General features: G+C 36.4%; 1 protein-coding gene across 4 annotated transcripts in view; it reads left to right on the top strand.

The window, feature by feature from the left end:
- LOC149151482 (uncharacterized) overlaps positions 1 to 16,073 on the top strand; it is a 157,231-nt gene that overhangs the window by 25,312 nt on the left and 115,846 nt on the right. For all 4 annotated transcript variants that reach the window (XM_089438486.1, XM_089438484.1, XM_089438485.1 and 1 more), the window contains exon 4: positions 4,162 to 4,245. In XM_089438486.1, coding sequence (XP_089294612.1) covers positions 4,162 to 4,245 — 84 coding nt within the window. The remainder of the gene's footprint in view (positions 1 to 4,161; positions 4,246 to 16,073) is intronic.

Genomic DNA, 16,073 nt, shown 5'->3' with positions numbered 1-16,073 from the left:
GTTTGCATCACTTTTTTGAAGTTGGGCATCTGTTGAAAACAGGACTCACAGTAAGACAAGAGATATAGAATGTATAATTTTATTATCAATGGAGTCATTCGATACAACGAGGTTGATAACATTTTATTTGTTGCCTTGTGTAGTTGATCTACCCATATGATCTAACCACCTTATTAGTAACCCTGTTTTAATGATACCTGATTCAATGATATTAAAGTCACCATTACATTTACAACTCTATAGTAAATGACTGTTATATCATTGAGTCATATTGGACTGTTATAGGCTTATAGCCAATGTCAAACTTTAATAACATATCTAACTTAAATAACCATCAAACTTAGATAACATGAGTGACAACAAAAACATAAAATAAAAATTTCTTCTTAAATAACATTTCTATTCCACAGATCCAGGATTGTACAAGTACCTCATTAAGTTATCTCATCACCCTTCCAAGTGTAGAATTCCCAAATCCATGAATACTCTGAATTCTCCATTTCCTGAATTGTTCAAATTTCTGAACCCCTGAATTACTGAAATCCCCAAATTTCTGATTTTCTTAGTCAACTATCCATGCCAAGTTAAACCTTTTTTGATTTCTCAGTCTTGGAGGAATGTTATATCATTGAGTCATACTGGACAGCCAATGCCCCCTCTTAAAGCCATGATGTTAACCATCAAAATTTGACTGACTGTAAAAACATAAAATAAAGCTCTTAGATAACATATCTATTCCTCAGGTCCGGGATCGTACTAGTACTCTGTCAAGCTATCTCATCACCTTTGTAAGTGTAGGATTCCCAAATTCCTAAATTTTCTGAATTTTCCTGTCCTGAATTGTTCAAATTTCGAAACTCCTGAAATTATTGAAATTCCTGATTTTCTTGGACAACTATCCATGCTGAGTTCAGCTTTTTGTGATTCCCCATCCTGGAGATTCAACCACTCAGAATAGGAAATCACTGTTAAAATTTTGTTAGAGCCATCCATAACCTCTGTTTCATGGGTATAAATATATTCGTTTTGGTTTTTTGAGTGGTAGACACATATCTCAAAATATTCTCAGATTTAAAAATATGTCGAAGTTCTTTCTCTTCGTCCAAATCCTGGATAATGTTGGTCAAATAGACAACCTGGATAAATTAGAATTGTGACCAATAACATATTATTTCGAGGCCAAAATGCAAAGCTTCTGGAAATAACACAAATTCTGTATTCTAGAGATAAATTTGTCTTTAGTTCTAAAAGTTAGGGCATTATCTTCTGCTTTCTGTAACTGAAAATATTTAGAGAAAAGTACCTCTGTGCTTCTCTAATCATTTGCTTTATTGGAACTTTAATACAGGCTCCAATTCTGCAAATTTCAAGAGGAAATCTGTCTCTCAGAAACTCTGCTTGTCAGTGTACTGAGTCTATTATAGGTTTATTAGGGCTTTCTCTCTGTGTCAAGATGGAGCCACTGACTGCTCTCTTTTGTATACATTAGGAATTTTATGAATCTTCTATGTTTTCCAACTGTTGGTGCTCCTATGTTTACGTCATAGCTTCTTCTTTATGAATCATCTGTTTTTGTTGCACAGCTCAAATCCCCAAAAAGGGCTAAAACAATTTCTATATGCAAATGGTCCATGTTCCATCATCTGGTCACATGTCAGAGCATGGGTACTAGCCTCTAGGTTGTCTGTTTTGCATTCTGTGCTGGTATGGTTTTGTTTGTTATTGGCAGATTATAAGCTTTTTTCTCATCCTCTGCAATCATTGTGTTCTGGTGGGCATTGTGCTCATGTGGATATCTCTCTTTCTCTGTGACTTTTATGTTTTGGTGGGTGTCACATTTTTCCTACAAGCTTTCAAATGGCTCCTATATCTCTTGTTTTGTATCTTTAATCTCTTTTATTCTAATTGAAGTGCAACACCTTTGATGTTTTTTTCCACTTAGACAAAAATCATACCATCTACTAATGTTTAGACTTTCAAAACATAAAAACAATGAATTGTTTTATGATTTGAATTATGCTACAGTTTGTTTTCTCTTTCCAGGTTGATGCCATGTTGAAAAATGGACTCACAAAAATGTATTCACAATAAAGTTGAGGGATATATAATGTATAATTTTATTCGTTTGTTTTTGGGGCTAGGTTATCTGTTTTGCGTTCTCTGCTGTTATGGCTTAGGTTCTTACGGATTGCTTGCAAATTTCTTCTATTCTCTACAATAATTGCGTTGTGGTGGGTGTTGCACTCATGTGGATTCTTTGAGAAAGCAATGTATTTCCACATGGGACGAGCACCTTAAGCAGCTGCTCACGTAACTAGATCAAAGATCATTACATCAGTGTTTTATGTGGTAAAACCCTAAAAAAAGGAAACAGTCCATGGCCCCAGTCGATGTGGCCTTTTGAGGAAATATATTTATGCAGAGAAAATATTGTACATAAGAGTTTCTCACAACTCACAATCAATCTTCAATGAATGACACTCAAGCTAGGCACATATCAATATAGCTGTTAGTATTGAGGAGATATGATCCGTTTGATCATTTTATGTCTAGAAAGTATTGTGACCATCAGATTACATAACTGCAAATGCATACTACTAAGAAACACACTTTTAACTAACTCCTAAGTGTCTAAATATCCTAACATCTCCCCTTGAAAACAACTTTGTAAAGGATTGAAGGATTTACAAGGTGACACAATAGTTGAAGGAAAGAGGCATTAGAGCCTATTTGGATATCTTTTTTTTGTGACCATCATGTTTTAGTGGGCATCATGTTTTTTCTTGCAAGGTTTAAAAGTGGCTCCTCCATCTCATTTTCCTTATCTTTAATCTCTTTCTTGAATCTTCTAATTGAGACGTGGCAACCTTCGAATGTTTTTTCCCACTTCAACAAAAAATCATGTCATTTACTAAAGTGCGGACTTTTGAAGCAAAAAAATAATGACTTTCCTTCTGATTGGAATTATGCTACTCTTCCTTTTCTCTTTCCTCCAACTCGTCTTTCTTGAACTTCAATCATTGAGATTCTAACCCTGGATCTTTTCAGGTTGTTACTATGTTGAGAAATGGACTCCCAAAAATGTGTTCACAATAAAGATGAGAGATATAGAATGTATAATCTTATTACCAGTGGAGTCATTTAATACAATGATGTTGATCTAACCATTTGACCTAACCAGCTCATTAATTACCCTTTCCTAATTGTGCCTAGCCACCGTTATATTTATTACATTAGCAGTGAGAAAATGTGAAAGACAACATCAACATACTTGGAGAATGTATGGAAGCCTGATATTGCCCCAAGTAATTGGAGTTTTTTAGAAATGATTCTACAAAACCCATGAGAGGGCATACAAGTCCTAGATATTCTTTGCTATTAATTGCTTGAAGCAAACATCGAGAAAGTAAATCACTGTTCTTTGGAAATTTAGGCCGGGATTCTTAAATGCTTACTCACGGTACTTGAACAATGAATAGTCAAGTTTGAACTGCTGTATTTTACTTTATTTCTGTGTGACTAAGTTATACAACATCAATGGCAAAAATAAGGTGCTTCAGGTGTACATCAACTGATAGTAAGTTGAGACTATTTTGGTTTTATGGTTTTATGACTAGTTCAGTATGAATGTGAGCTATGAACTGGAGATATGGTATCCAAAACGTGAAGCAATGGTTAGAACATTCGTAGTCATATTCTAGTTTCTTGTCTTTTGCATTGGAGCATAGGCAAGGATCCTCCCTACCATTTCAGATTTTAACTGACCTACTTTCTATGTTCAAGCATTTTACACTAACTCGTGTGGGCGTATGTGTGGGTGATTTTGAGCAACTGCCGATAGGCCATTGTTGTTGATTACAGTATGTTCTAGGAGAAATTACACGTGAACTAACTCTTGCTTAAGATGTAGAAGCTACACATAAGATCTGTTCCTTTTCAAAGTTAGAAATTCTTATTTTGTTTTTACACGTGCTTTTCAATGTATCTAGAGTAGATATATTAAATATTTTAAAATTCTAGCTTGTCAAATAACATCCACTACTACTTGCTTCTAAGACTTTTAATTATTTTTAATGAAAATGTTTCCTGCTTTGTTAATAAAGGCTGCCCTGTTACAATTATAGTGGTTGACATTCTTATTTTGTCTCCGTGTTTATGCAGTTTGATGTGACTTTCCCAGCACTTGCATGTTCCATTCTTAGTCTCGATGCCATGGACATAAGTGGGGAGCAGCACCTCGATGTGGTAAGTGTTGGATTGTGTTCTCAGTAAATTTCTCATTTTATAATAAATGATTGTGATTGTTCTTCGTAGTGGATATGTAAAGTCATGGCAGGAATGGAAAAATCCCTCCAGATGAAAGCAAGCAATAGACATGGGTTGGGTCATCCAGTTACGTTAGTTAAGAAACACATTTATTGGTTAGGATATGATACCAAATACCTCACGTGCTACTGAAGTGTAACTGTTTGAAAGGTTGGGTGAGTGGAAATAAGGTGTCTAGATTAATGAAAGCATTCAGCTTACATTGGGGTCTTGGCAGCTGGATTATATTTCTGGGACTGAATTAACCTTAATAGGATTAGAAATGACTAGCCAACAGAGTGGAAAGCTTCCTATATGAAACTAAGGTACTAATCTTATGACTCCATAACCTTTGATTTCTACTATTAGGCTTGTGTGCATTTGCTAAATTTAAATTGTGAAGTCGAGCCATTGCTTTTCAATAATTTTGAGATCCCTTAGTTAAAAACCTGTCGCCCCTCCCTATTGCTCTTCCCCCTGAATGCTATATGCAATCTTTAACCCCCTTTAAACAACATTAAAATGTTGGTGCATCTCTAGTTGCTGACATACAAATCTACAGTCGAAGATATGAAGATTCCCATATGCTACTAGCTTCATGTGGGTGAATTATTGTGAGCCGATGTGGCTACCACTTGGATCTCCTGGAAATATTTTGACCATTAACTTGCCAGGGGTAATAACATTATCATACAAATCTTGCTTGATGAAAATGAACCATTGTTGGTACCTTCTGACTTGTAGAATGCAGGGAGGACCTTTAGGACGATTTTCCTGGAGGTATTTGACCCGAAACTTTTGCATCTTTAACCTCGAACTGGAGGATTTTCAGTTTTGGTCTGTCAGTGAAATTCCAAAGCACCAATAAAGTCATATAATAACTTTGTCGATCCATTTGGATCATGCGGTCTTCGGAATTCACCAATGGTGTTCATTCTATTGGATTTGTATCACTCAGGACTATCATGTATGGTATTTGAAAGTAGAATACATGGCCTAGTACCAGGGCCATGAATTCACGCAGAAAACCATCAATTAACATCCCCTCAATTGTTCGTTGTGCCAAGAGGCTACCTTTTAAGCTACCGGTCATACAAGCAATGAAACCCCTTCACCTTTCTTTAAAAGTTTATATGAAGATTGGACATGGGGTTTGCTCCCACATTTTGTTAAGTAGCCATGATGCTTGTCAATTCTCTAGAAGAGTATCTTGGAAACAGATGCATCTTCAGATTATTTGCTTCAATGTTTTGCTAGTTTCTTTAGCTTTTTACACCTATTATGTTGGCAAATTCCATCTTTGAAAATTAGATTTTACTGTTGGGGAGCATCCACCTTTTTTTTTTAGTCATAGGCACACAAAATTATTGTTGGGTTTTTGTATGTACTGATGAAGCCCAAAACCAAAAGAATTGGCTTCTAAGTTCTTATCCAAAACCAAAACATTCATGTATACATATATTCTAGCATGTGCAATATATTTACATCTCCTTGTGATTTCAAATGTTTTGATGTAGTTCCAAGCGTATTGCATTTTTTGGACCGAACTTTCCATCCAAAAATGCAGTTGCAGGCCTGTTGAGTTGAAAAAATATAGGCCATCTTAAAAGATGTGCTCCCTATCATCAGTGTTTGTAAAAATTACTGTAAAGAAGCCTTTGGATCCAAGATTCAGGTCTAGATGTCTTTTTGGCAATGTTGTGAAAATCGTGATCGGGATTAAATCGGCACATGGAACAAATCGGAACAAATCGGAAAAATTGGGAAAAAAAAAAATCGTTTGGTATAAAAATATTCATTTTTTTTTTTCAATTTTTTTAATATCTAAACCATCTACAACATAAAATAAATACATTGACACATAAATATGATAAAAAAACTAATATATAAGATGTTTAATATCATTTCTAGCGCTAAAATCACTCATAACATTGAATCATGTCCTGAATATTAAGTCCTGACTCCTGAGTCCCAACTCAGCCTCAAAATATCAACAAAAAATATGATAATGTATCTCATCATTTCATAATGTCATATACAATAAAATGAAAGTCATCATTTCATTGCAATCACTGCGTGATCTTTTATTAACTGTCGACTTTGGAGGAGGTGACTTAATATGTTGGATTTTCTGTTTTTATAGCAAGGTAACTCTTAGAGTGCTTGTCAGGTACCCTTAGTAATTTTGTGGCTTTTGCCTGCTGTACCTTTTTCTACAGCTAAGGTGGCCTCTCTTGTGCCTTTATTTCCTGTGATTTACTGGACTGTTCTGACAGGACATCTTTGAATGAGGGTACTTCCTTTAGGACATTTGGCTGCTTGATCTTTGTGTCCATGATTGGTTGTAAGCTTGTCCTAAGATGTAGCCCTGTTTTCAATGTTTGTTGAGACAATAGTTTCAACAATTTGGCACTGATGTCACTGCGAGAAAATGCTAGTTTGAGAACTTGGAGGTGTACCTCTTTTGGGCTGGTGTCATGATGATAATAGCACAAGAGGAGTCTACCTACTTATGGAAGGAAGGAAACCTGCAAGTGAAAGTTCTGTGCAGATTAAAGAAATAATGCAACTCATATAAGTAAATGTTCCTCTTGAGAATCTAGAAACAATGCATATAGTAGAGAAAGAGGTGATTGTGTTGTTCAAACTGTTACTTTGTCTTGGAAAGAAGGGAAACAAATGACGTAAAAGTTAGGTGATAATTCTTGTGGTTGAGACTGCTATTTGAAATTGTTGGTTGAAAGAAAGATTATATATGATTAGAGAAATCAACTATCAGTTGAGAAGTGGAAGTATCAATTGTTTATTATGCAGAAAATAGGTGAATTGGCTATAGACAGTGCTTTGTTAGTGGAGTTCTTGTAATGCTCATGTGCCTTTGAAAGTTCTGTTGACTAGTGTAACTAATCATAATGTTGATGTTTGTAGCTCAGGCAGATACTTCTGCGCAGGCATTGAGTCTAGGTGTGTAGAAGTCACCCATAGTCTCCTTATGCATTTGCTCAAGTGTGAGCAAGATTGCTAATGTAACTTAACCTAAGTCTAACTTAGGAAAAAACACATTATTAAGTTGGCTTATTGAGCGAAAAGAAACTTGGGAAAAGTAAATAGTTTACTTTAGTGATTATGTTTTAATCTAAGTTGCACTGAAACGGATACGGATACAGGGTTTGAAACCGATACGACAATTTTTCAAAAAATCTGGATACGATACGGCAGGAAACGACACACACACATATAGATATTTTTTAATATATATATATATATATATATATATTTCATATTACCATTCATCTTTTAGAATCTAAATTCTATATCTAAAAATACATAATCAATTATCATCCAACATCATCATCAATTCAGCGTAAACATTGTCATCATCATTAATGATTATTATAACATTCATGATTCAACATATCATCAAGTTTCTTTTTCAAATTTCAATCATCAACATGACAAGTTACAACATCATCACCAAAATTAATAATGCACATTACATATTACAAAGTACAAAATGAACTATGACTGACAGTCTACTATCATTATTCATAATTCATATGGTTGTTCAAAAGTTTAAAATTTAAAACACCATCATAAATTACATTTACATATAATCAAATATGTCTTCATTCCTGTCACTAAGAAGTTCCACATCCTCTCTAGAAGTGGGAGCATTGCTGCCATGTCGCCTTTTGTATGTTAGTTCAAACCTTTTGCTTTGAACGTGTATGTTAGTTCAAACCTGCTGCCATGTCCACCTATTCGTCTCTTTTGTGTGACAAAAGGCGAAGGTTTGAACTAACATACACTAGTTTCTCAGCCTTCTAAGATCCAAATCTGTTTCGATTCACTGAATGGATGAAGCCATATGTACTCCAGTTCCTTTCTGCTGAAGAAGAACTAGCAACCTGCGACAAGATCCTGATGGCCAATTTTTGGATATGTGGAAGTTCCCCACCATAGTAGTTCCACCATTCAGTTGGACTTATTGCCCTCTTGTCTTGCATACAATCAATATTAGAACCGCAACCCTTTGATCCCACAAAATGAGCAAACTCTGCACGAATCCGAAGCCCAATTTCAGGATCTACAAAAAGCTTTTTTAAATCCTGGTGAGACTTCTGGGTCTTTGCTTGGTGCAGTTCTTTCTGGATCACTTAGCAACTTTGCAGCATAATGTTTTGGATTCATTACATAGGCCAAAAGGTGCAATGGGGTGGTCATCGTGTTCCACCTTTTGGTCAATATACCTTTTACTTCTCTTTAAAAGAATTCATCTATGTCATTCTCCTTGGCATTTATAACCACCCTTATCTTCTCTATCATGGAATCAATGCCCTCATACACCTCTTCCAAATTAGGCATATCTGTGTCAAACATACGGAACAAATCCACAATTGGCTTAGTAAATGCCAAGAGGTACTCCACCCTATCCCACCATTCATCATCAACAACCAACCTTTTCACTGCTTGTGCTCAATCATATTGGGATTGCCTCCATTGATTACAAAGAGAATTGCATACCATTGATTGTAATGCATTTTTCACTTGCATAAGCCTTGTTAAGACTATGATGTGAGAAGCAAAATGAGTCTCAACAACCTGCAGGTGCCAAATTGCCAATGTTTCAATAAATTAAAAATCATAATTTGATTGAATAACTATTATGATTCATGAATCATGACATTTGAGAATCCAATTTACATATTTGAATTTAGAGTCATAAAAATTAGAATTTATGAAATAAACTTTAAAGTTTAGGTACCTTAAGGAGCTCCAACTTTGCAAATTCCCTGTAGATGCCTTGGGACATGTGGTGGTTTGTGATGAAGGCTTGAATTTCTTTTGCCTCTTCAAAAATAACTCGAATCCATTCAATTTGCTTCCTCATCTTGCTCAACATGAGGTTCAATGAATGTACAACACAAGGGGTCCAAAAGATGCGTTGACATTTGCCTTCAATAATTAGGCCTGTTGCTCTACACCCTGTTGCATTGTTAGTTATTACTTGGACGATATTTTTTGGCCCCACCAATTCAATTGCTTCAATCAAGACGTCAACAATGAATTAAGAACCTTTCATTTGCCCCTCACAATCCACTGCCTTCAAAAACATTACCCCTTTGGGCTCTGAGCAATCACATTGATCAATGACCTATTCCTTTGATCTTTCCATCCTTAAAAAATGATGGACACCCCTAAAATGCGCCATGAATTACGAATGGGGCTTAATTTAGCCTCCAAATCTAACTTTTTAGCACTCAACATTGTGGTGTGGACCTTTTCATATCCAGGGCTCTTGAGCCCTTTTTGGGTTTAGGGAAGGCCATTTGCATAAATGCATTGACCTATAGCTGCAATTGCCGTCTCTCGAGCATCATTATTAAAACTCTTTTCAAACGGTCCTAAATTAGACTGCTTTGAACCAACAATTCCATGAGAATGAAGTGGAGGCTTTGATGAAGATGCTCCCAACCTTGTTGGGTGTTTTAATTGCGAGGCAGGATTTTCCTCATTTGCTTTAGCATCTGCCTCGTTTTGTTCTTTCTGATGTTTTGCAAGTTTTGGCTTGCTTAAACCATTTCCATCTGTCCCATTCTCTTTAGGTGGGCCCATGCTTATTCGAACCCCATTTCCATTTAACCCAAGTAAATGTGCTTTAACTCGTGTGTATGATTAATTATACTCCTTTTTACACTCACTGCAAAGTGATGCCAATGATCCTCCTCCTTGGATCTTCCCAACAATAGTTACATATTTCCAAAGTGGTGACTTTGGATCAACTTTAGGGGCAGGTTCAATTTCATTTTCCATTGCCTTTGCCTCACGAATAGTTGAACTTGAAGTTGCCATGAATGATGATGATGATGTATATGAAACTACAAAATAAAATTGACAAATTTGTATTTCAAAAGTTAAAACAAGTTTGTAACTTGTAAGCCTTGAAAAAAAAATCATTGTTGAAACCAGTGATTGGACATGTAATCTATGCTGGTTAAAATAAACAAATAAATAAAAAGTGATATATGGGGACATCAGTAAACCCTAGAGTGTCGCTGTTGGGACTATTATATCTTCCTAGAAACCCTACACACTTCTCATTCTCACAAACAGGACAAAACATGACAAAACAATATAAGGTTTTATGTGCTGATATTTTTGCATGGAAGTGCTGCCCAACATTAGCAATTAAGATCTAGTGATTCATCTTCAAGTTCTGTATGTCATGTGATTGCTATCCATTCTGATAGTATTTGGGTTTTGCTCTTAAGCTCGATGACTCTAGATTGTAGGAATGGCTTTGGTTATATAAGAAGATTGACAAAGGAGTAACTGGCCGGTGTACTCATTGGCTATCTTTTAGGACAAAGATTAACACTGATTAAATGAAGCTTAAGAGTATACAATGTGAAGTAAATATAAAGTAATTATTAGGAAATTAGCTAGTAATGTTTTAGGGTTTGATTAATAACTGCAAAAAGACAATTTAAAAACTACCAGAGCTGGGGAAATGAATTTAATGGAATGTAGCTGTAGATAATGAAAATAGAGCAGAGATAAATATTTAAAATGGCTCGTCATAAGGCAATAGTAGAAAGTCTGCTTGAAGCGTAAGAAACAAATTCTCTCCACATCAGGGGATGGAAAATAACAACTGGACTCTTCTGGACTTCTTAGAGGAAATGAAGGGAATTGGTCAATTTGTTTTTTCTGAAAATAGAATCAATCATATAAGGAGATCACAAAACAAATGTGCAGACATGTTGGCAAAATGGAGGTGCAAATCAAAACCTACAAAATTGAAACATATACTTTCGAGCGTGACACATGAGACAAGGCTATGGAAATCATTAAGTCGTAAGCTATCATTGGAACATAAAAGATGATTCGAATTATTATGAATATCCAAATGATAGTGAGGATCCAACGAAAGAGTGTCATTGCATTGGTAGAGTCTTTGTAAGACTTTAGTTAGGAAGAATCTGTGCTACTCAATCGACCATTTCTCGTTTTGTAGGAAGTAATTGGAAAGAGGTGTGGAGCTAAGCTACATTTAGAGACTGATGAGCCGTAGGAGAAATGATTTACCCTCATTGGGCAGTCGGTGGAAGTTTGAACTTTGAAGACTCTCGATGGCAGCGACAACAGTGAGAACTGACAACAAAAATGGCAGTTGGCGGTAACAACGAGAACTGAGCAGTCGGCAGAACTCTGTCTCAGGCGACAAGAATGAGAACTGTAGTCTTGGGCAACAACAGTTGGCAGAATTGTAGTCTTGGGCAGTAGCAATGATGGGCGGAAAAGTTTAGGAATTATCTTGTTGAGATCTCAATAGATGAATCAATCCAAACCTCAAATTTCAATTAGACCCTGATGATTTTATCAAATCCCCAAAAGGTTCTCTGGGTAATAACCTTTTCATTTTCGCTCATTTGATGAAATATGCTAAGAGAAATCAGATACTATATCATTCTTTGGTCATAATCAACATAATTATGAGAGGGGATAGATCCTTCGATTTATTATAGGAAATACCTCTTTCATTAAAACTTAAAAGTTATAACGTATAAAAAAATTTGACCTAATGTTTAATCCGTTCCCGACTGCTCAAGGATCCCAACCCGTTTCCGGCAGCCGAAGAAAAAATCGTGAAACATATTTTAAATTTGCCGGATCCGTTTCCAAAAGTGCAATACGTATTCATTTTTTCCTGAAACGGATTGGTTTCCCAAAAAACCTCTTTGAAATGTTTCAAGATCTTTCCTAGCCGTTTCCGGAATTTTGAAATGGGGTTGAAACATATTTAGGCCGTTTAGTACCTGTTCCAGGATTCGAAATGTCGAACGACAGATCTGGGAGGCTAGGCTAGCGTTTCTGGTAACTTAGGTTTTAATCTTAGCCATTGATCTCAAGTGAGGTGAGATTTAATCTTCATCATTAATCACTTTGGAGATTAGCGTTAGGGCTAAGGATTTAGCTCAATGTAAAGTTATAAAAGCAAGGTCAGGGAGAAGGGAAAGACACACAACAACATCACAAGATTGAGAGAGACATCTCAGTGAGTAAAGTGTTGGGTTCAAGGGCAGTGCGGCAAACATCTTGATTTTTTCATGATTAAATTTCGAAATTGCGATTTTTTGGCATAGCTGATGTTTGTCATTTTGTCGATATTTAGGTTAGGTGGTATCTTAATTTTGTTGAAGTTTGCCTATTTTTACTAATATTTTCTCTATTTTTACGATATTTTGATTTTCTTGACCCTTTCTGATTTTATACCGATGATGATGTTTGCAACATTGTTCAAGGGAGTGCAGGGAAGTTGGAGATCCATATTTCCAGATAAGATGGAGCATCAATCTAGGGCAGATTTGTTGGATCAGATCCAACTTCCAAGTCTATTTTGTACTTTGTATTTTCTCAGATGGGCCATTATCCCAGGACGAGAGCCCAAGTAAGTTTGGATTATTAATGAAAAATTGTGATTGGGCAGGATATGTCATGACATTGTGATTGAGATAGATATATTTTGCTTTTCGTTGAATTTTATTGTGTTAATGAACCTACTTGTGTATTTAATCAATAGATTTGTTGACTCTGCTAGGAATTAAGTGCCAGGGTCTAGGTTTGCAGGAAATTAACACATAAGAAAGACTATTGCCGATGAAAAAATATTCAAAGGCACATGCTAGTTGAAGGAAGTTAGAAGACCAACTAATGAAGAATGCAAGTAGAAAGCAAAAGATATGTGGCTGCAATTGTATAATTCATTATGGGGAAACACAAAGTCTATTATTAAACTTTTCAAGAATGCAGAAACGAGCTTGAATTTGAAGTTTGGATGGAATAAGGGTAGTTTACCCAAAAACCATGAAGGGATTGTTTGTCTTGGGATTATTTGATGGGCCAACTAGGAGTAGGAGGACACATTTGGTAACATAGGTCTATAGTATCTTAATTTTTTTTTGGGGTCATAGAAGTAAAATCTAGCCACTGAGTTGTGTCTTAGTTGAGTCAAGCCTCATGTGCAGAGCGTCATAGAATAGTGAGTCGGAGCCATCCTTCATGTATATATAAATATCATATTCCCACATATTGCTAGAGACCTAAAATTAGTTTGATAGATTTGAATACTTGATAAAGGAGCTAGTGAGAACCCCTGTGATTGAAAGGGCAACAAAAGAAAGACATCATCCAAGCAGAAGATATGTTTGGCAGAGTAAAGATATATCTCAATGCAACACAAATTTTTCTTTGAGTATTGATTTTGATTGCAGACTTCAATTGGCTGTGTCAAGCACATAGGTAAAGAGCATTAGAGTTGAGCATTGATTGAGTGCTTTTGCAACATCAACAACTGAGCATTTTATCAAGCATGACATCAGATGACACACACATAAGGATCTTAAAGAAAAGATGATGGCAGAAGAACAAATGAAATGATTGAACCCCTTGGTATTGTCAATTGCAAAAAAGTTCCTTGGTTTATGACCTTGGATGCTAGAAGATAAAGAAATGGTAGGTAAACAGAGCTCAAAGTAAGCTACTCATGTTGATAGAGGAACCGACCTTACTGCCAATTTTGATTAGGTACAAGATGAGCATAGGACGAGCCACTCATGACTCCAAAGGCACCAGAGAGAACATGGTGAAACAATAGGATCAAGGGGACTATTGTTCAATGGGAGAAAAATGCTGGAGACTCTTTGATTGCATAGGCACCTACTAGATTGAAGATGGAGGCTAAAGAGTAACAGGTTATGCTAGAGCCTTGTATACATGCATCTTATTGTCGCAAAATCTAACAGGCCTTGGAGAGGGAAAACCTACAAGGCATAAACTAGACCAAGAAGCAATAATGGGGTAGTGGCCCATTGTCACGACAACCAAAACCCCTTGCTCTTTATGGATTTTTATCTATTAAGGAGTCTCAGTATGTGATATAGGTCACCTAGGGTAAGTATTTTAGGTATAATACAAGGTGATACAACCAGGTCTTCAACAATAAAGACTTAACAATGGCACAAGGCTCTAATGGGGGCAATTCACATTCAATGAAGAGACCTAGAAAAGAAGGCACAAGACCTAGGGTTTAGTAATTATGATGAGTGTTGTATTCAATTGTCAAGATCAACAATGTTTTGCAAGATCAATGCCTTGCAACCTTCAAGGAAAACCCCTAAGTTGAAGGAATATAAACTAGGGCTTCCTTCCTAGGGAAATAAAGTTTATGGATGAAATTGAAATGGATGCCCACCAAAAGGATAAATATTTTTGTGGCAAATACTATCCCCTTGATGTTTAGGTTGTCCAACCCCCAAAACTCCTCTTGTGTAGGGATTTGCACCAAGCCCTAGTTTCTCAACCTTAGCTTTCAAGGGGCTGAAATAAGGAGGGAGAAAATATGGATAAGATATAAGATTGATCACCAAAGAAATGGACTAGACCCTTGTCCCTTCGGAGAATGGAGTTCTTGATGTGTTAGATTAGCTAAAGAGCTTCTAAGGAGGCCAAATTTTTGATCCCCTAGCAAACCAAAATTTCAACAACTACCTATGCAAAGGAAGATGTATTTTTCATGGGAGAGCTACCAAGAGTTCACCACTAAGGATATTCATTTACATGTTAAGCATGAGTAATGCATGCAATAGATCACCTACATTAGCATTTCCATAAGTATTCAACAAATTGGGTCTCGATTGCATTACTAGAATCAACAAAATTCCATAAATTAGACATGTAAAAGATCGATTTTCAACATTTAGAGACACTTACAAGATAACATGCAAAGAATCCATTCCATTCATCCAAAGAATAGCTCCAAAGATAGATAAACCAACTCCAATGTCAAAGTGCATCAAGATATTCCAAATCCTCCACAAAAGAGAAGGCTAAAATTAGCTAGATAGGTCGAAAATCCCAGTCAAGTGATGATGAGAAGTTATAATGAATGTCTCTTCTATTTTATATGAGGCATAGAGAGACCTAATTTAGCCTAATGCCCCTCTAAATAATAAAATAATGGGCAAATACTAGTCTAGGTGACAAGATGACCTAGTAGGCTTTGTGAAATAAATTAAATCTCCACATGTGCAAGGCAAAATGCTGATGTCATGCTAGTGTAGGCCTCTTCTAGGCAAGCATTGAGGACCTTGAGTGCCTTGACTTGTGTATAGGCCCTCTAATTCACCTTCTAGGGGTTTGCCCTTGGACCTTTGTCAAAATTATCCTATGGACCCCAGTTTTGGCTTTGGGGCACAAAATGGCTCTCACCGGTCTCCAAGTGGTGTATAATGCCTGATTCTGCTCCAATGTTGAGGGCTCTGAAGATGGTGTTAACCTTCCCATGTCCCAAGGTATGAGACAAACCGCATCTAGGTCCTGGATCAATTGCTTGACCCTGTAGAACTACTAAGCCAACTGGGGGCATGTTGGTCCAAGTGCATCATCTCATTAATGATATGGGGCAAAGTGCAGGGATGCTGGGGTGTTGAAGGTGCCCATGGATACAAATGATGCTCTACAAATGTTAGGAGTTCCCATGGCTCTCAACGAACCACCTGTGGGTGTCAATATGCTCCTCTGGTGGACTTGGACCTTAGTTAAGTTGCCCAACCCTCAATGAAACCACCTATCAGTTACACACAATATTCAGTGCTGCAACCTCACCATTAGGTACATTTAATCATTATTGCATCTAAGTGAACCAAGCTTGTTATTTAAGGGAAAATTGACACTTCTGACAAGGCCCCCCTTCTAAATTTGGGGCT

Source organism: Pinus tabuliformis, chromosome 9, assembly GCF_031772625.1.
Source record: "Pinus tabuliformis cultivar Carrire ecotype Pingquan chromosome 9, CPIR1, whole genome shotgun sequence".
Classification (NCBI taxonomy): Eukaryota; Viridiplantae; Streptophyta; class Pinopsida; order Pinales; family Pinaceae; genus Pinus; species Pinus tabuliformis.
Note: the sequence above shows the minus strand (reverse complement) of the source record. Positions and strands in the feature narration are given on the sequence as shown.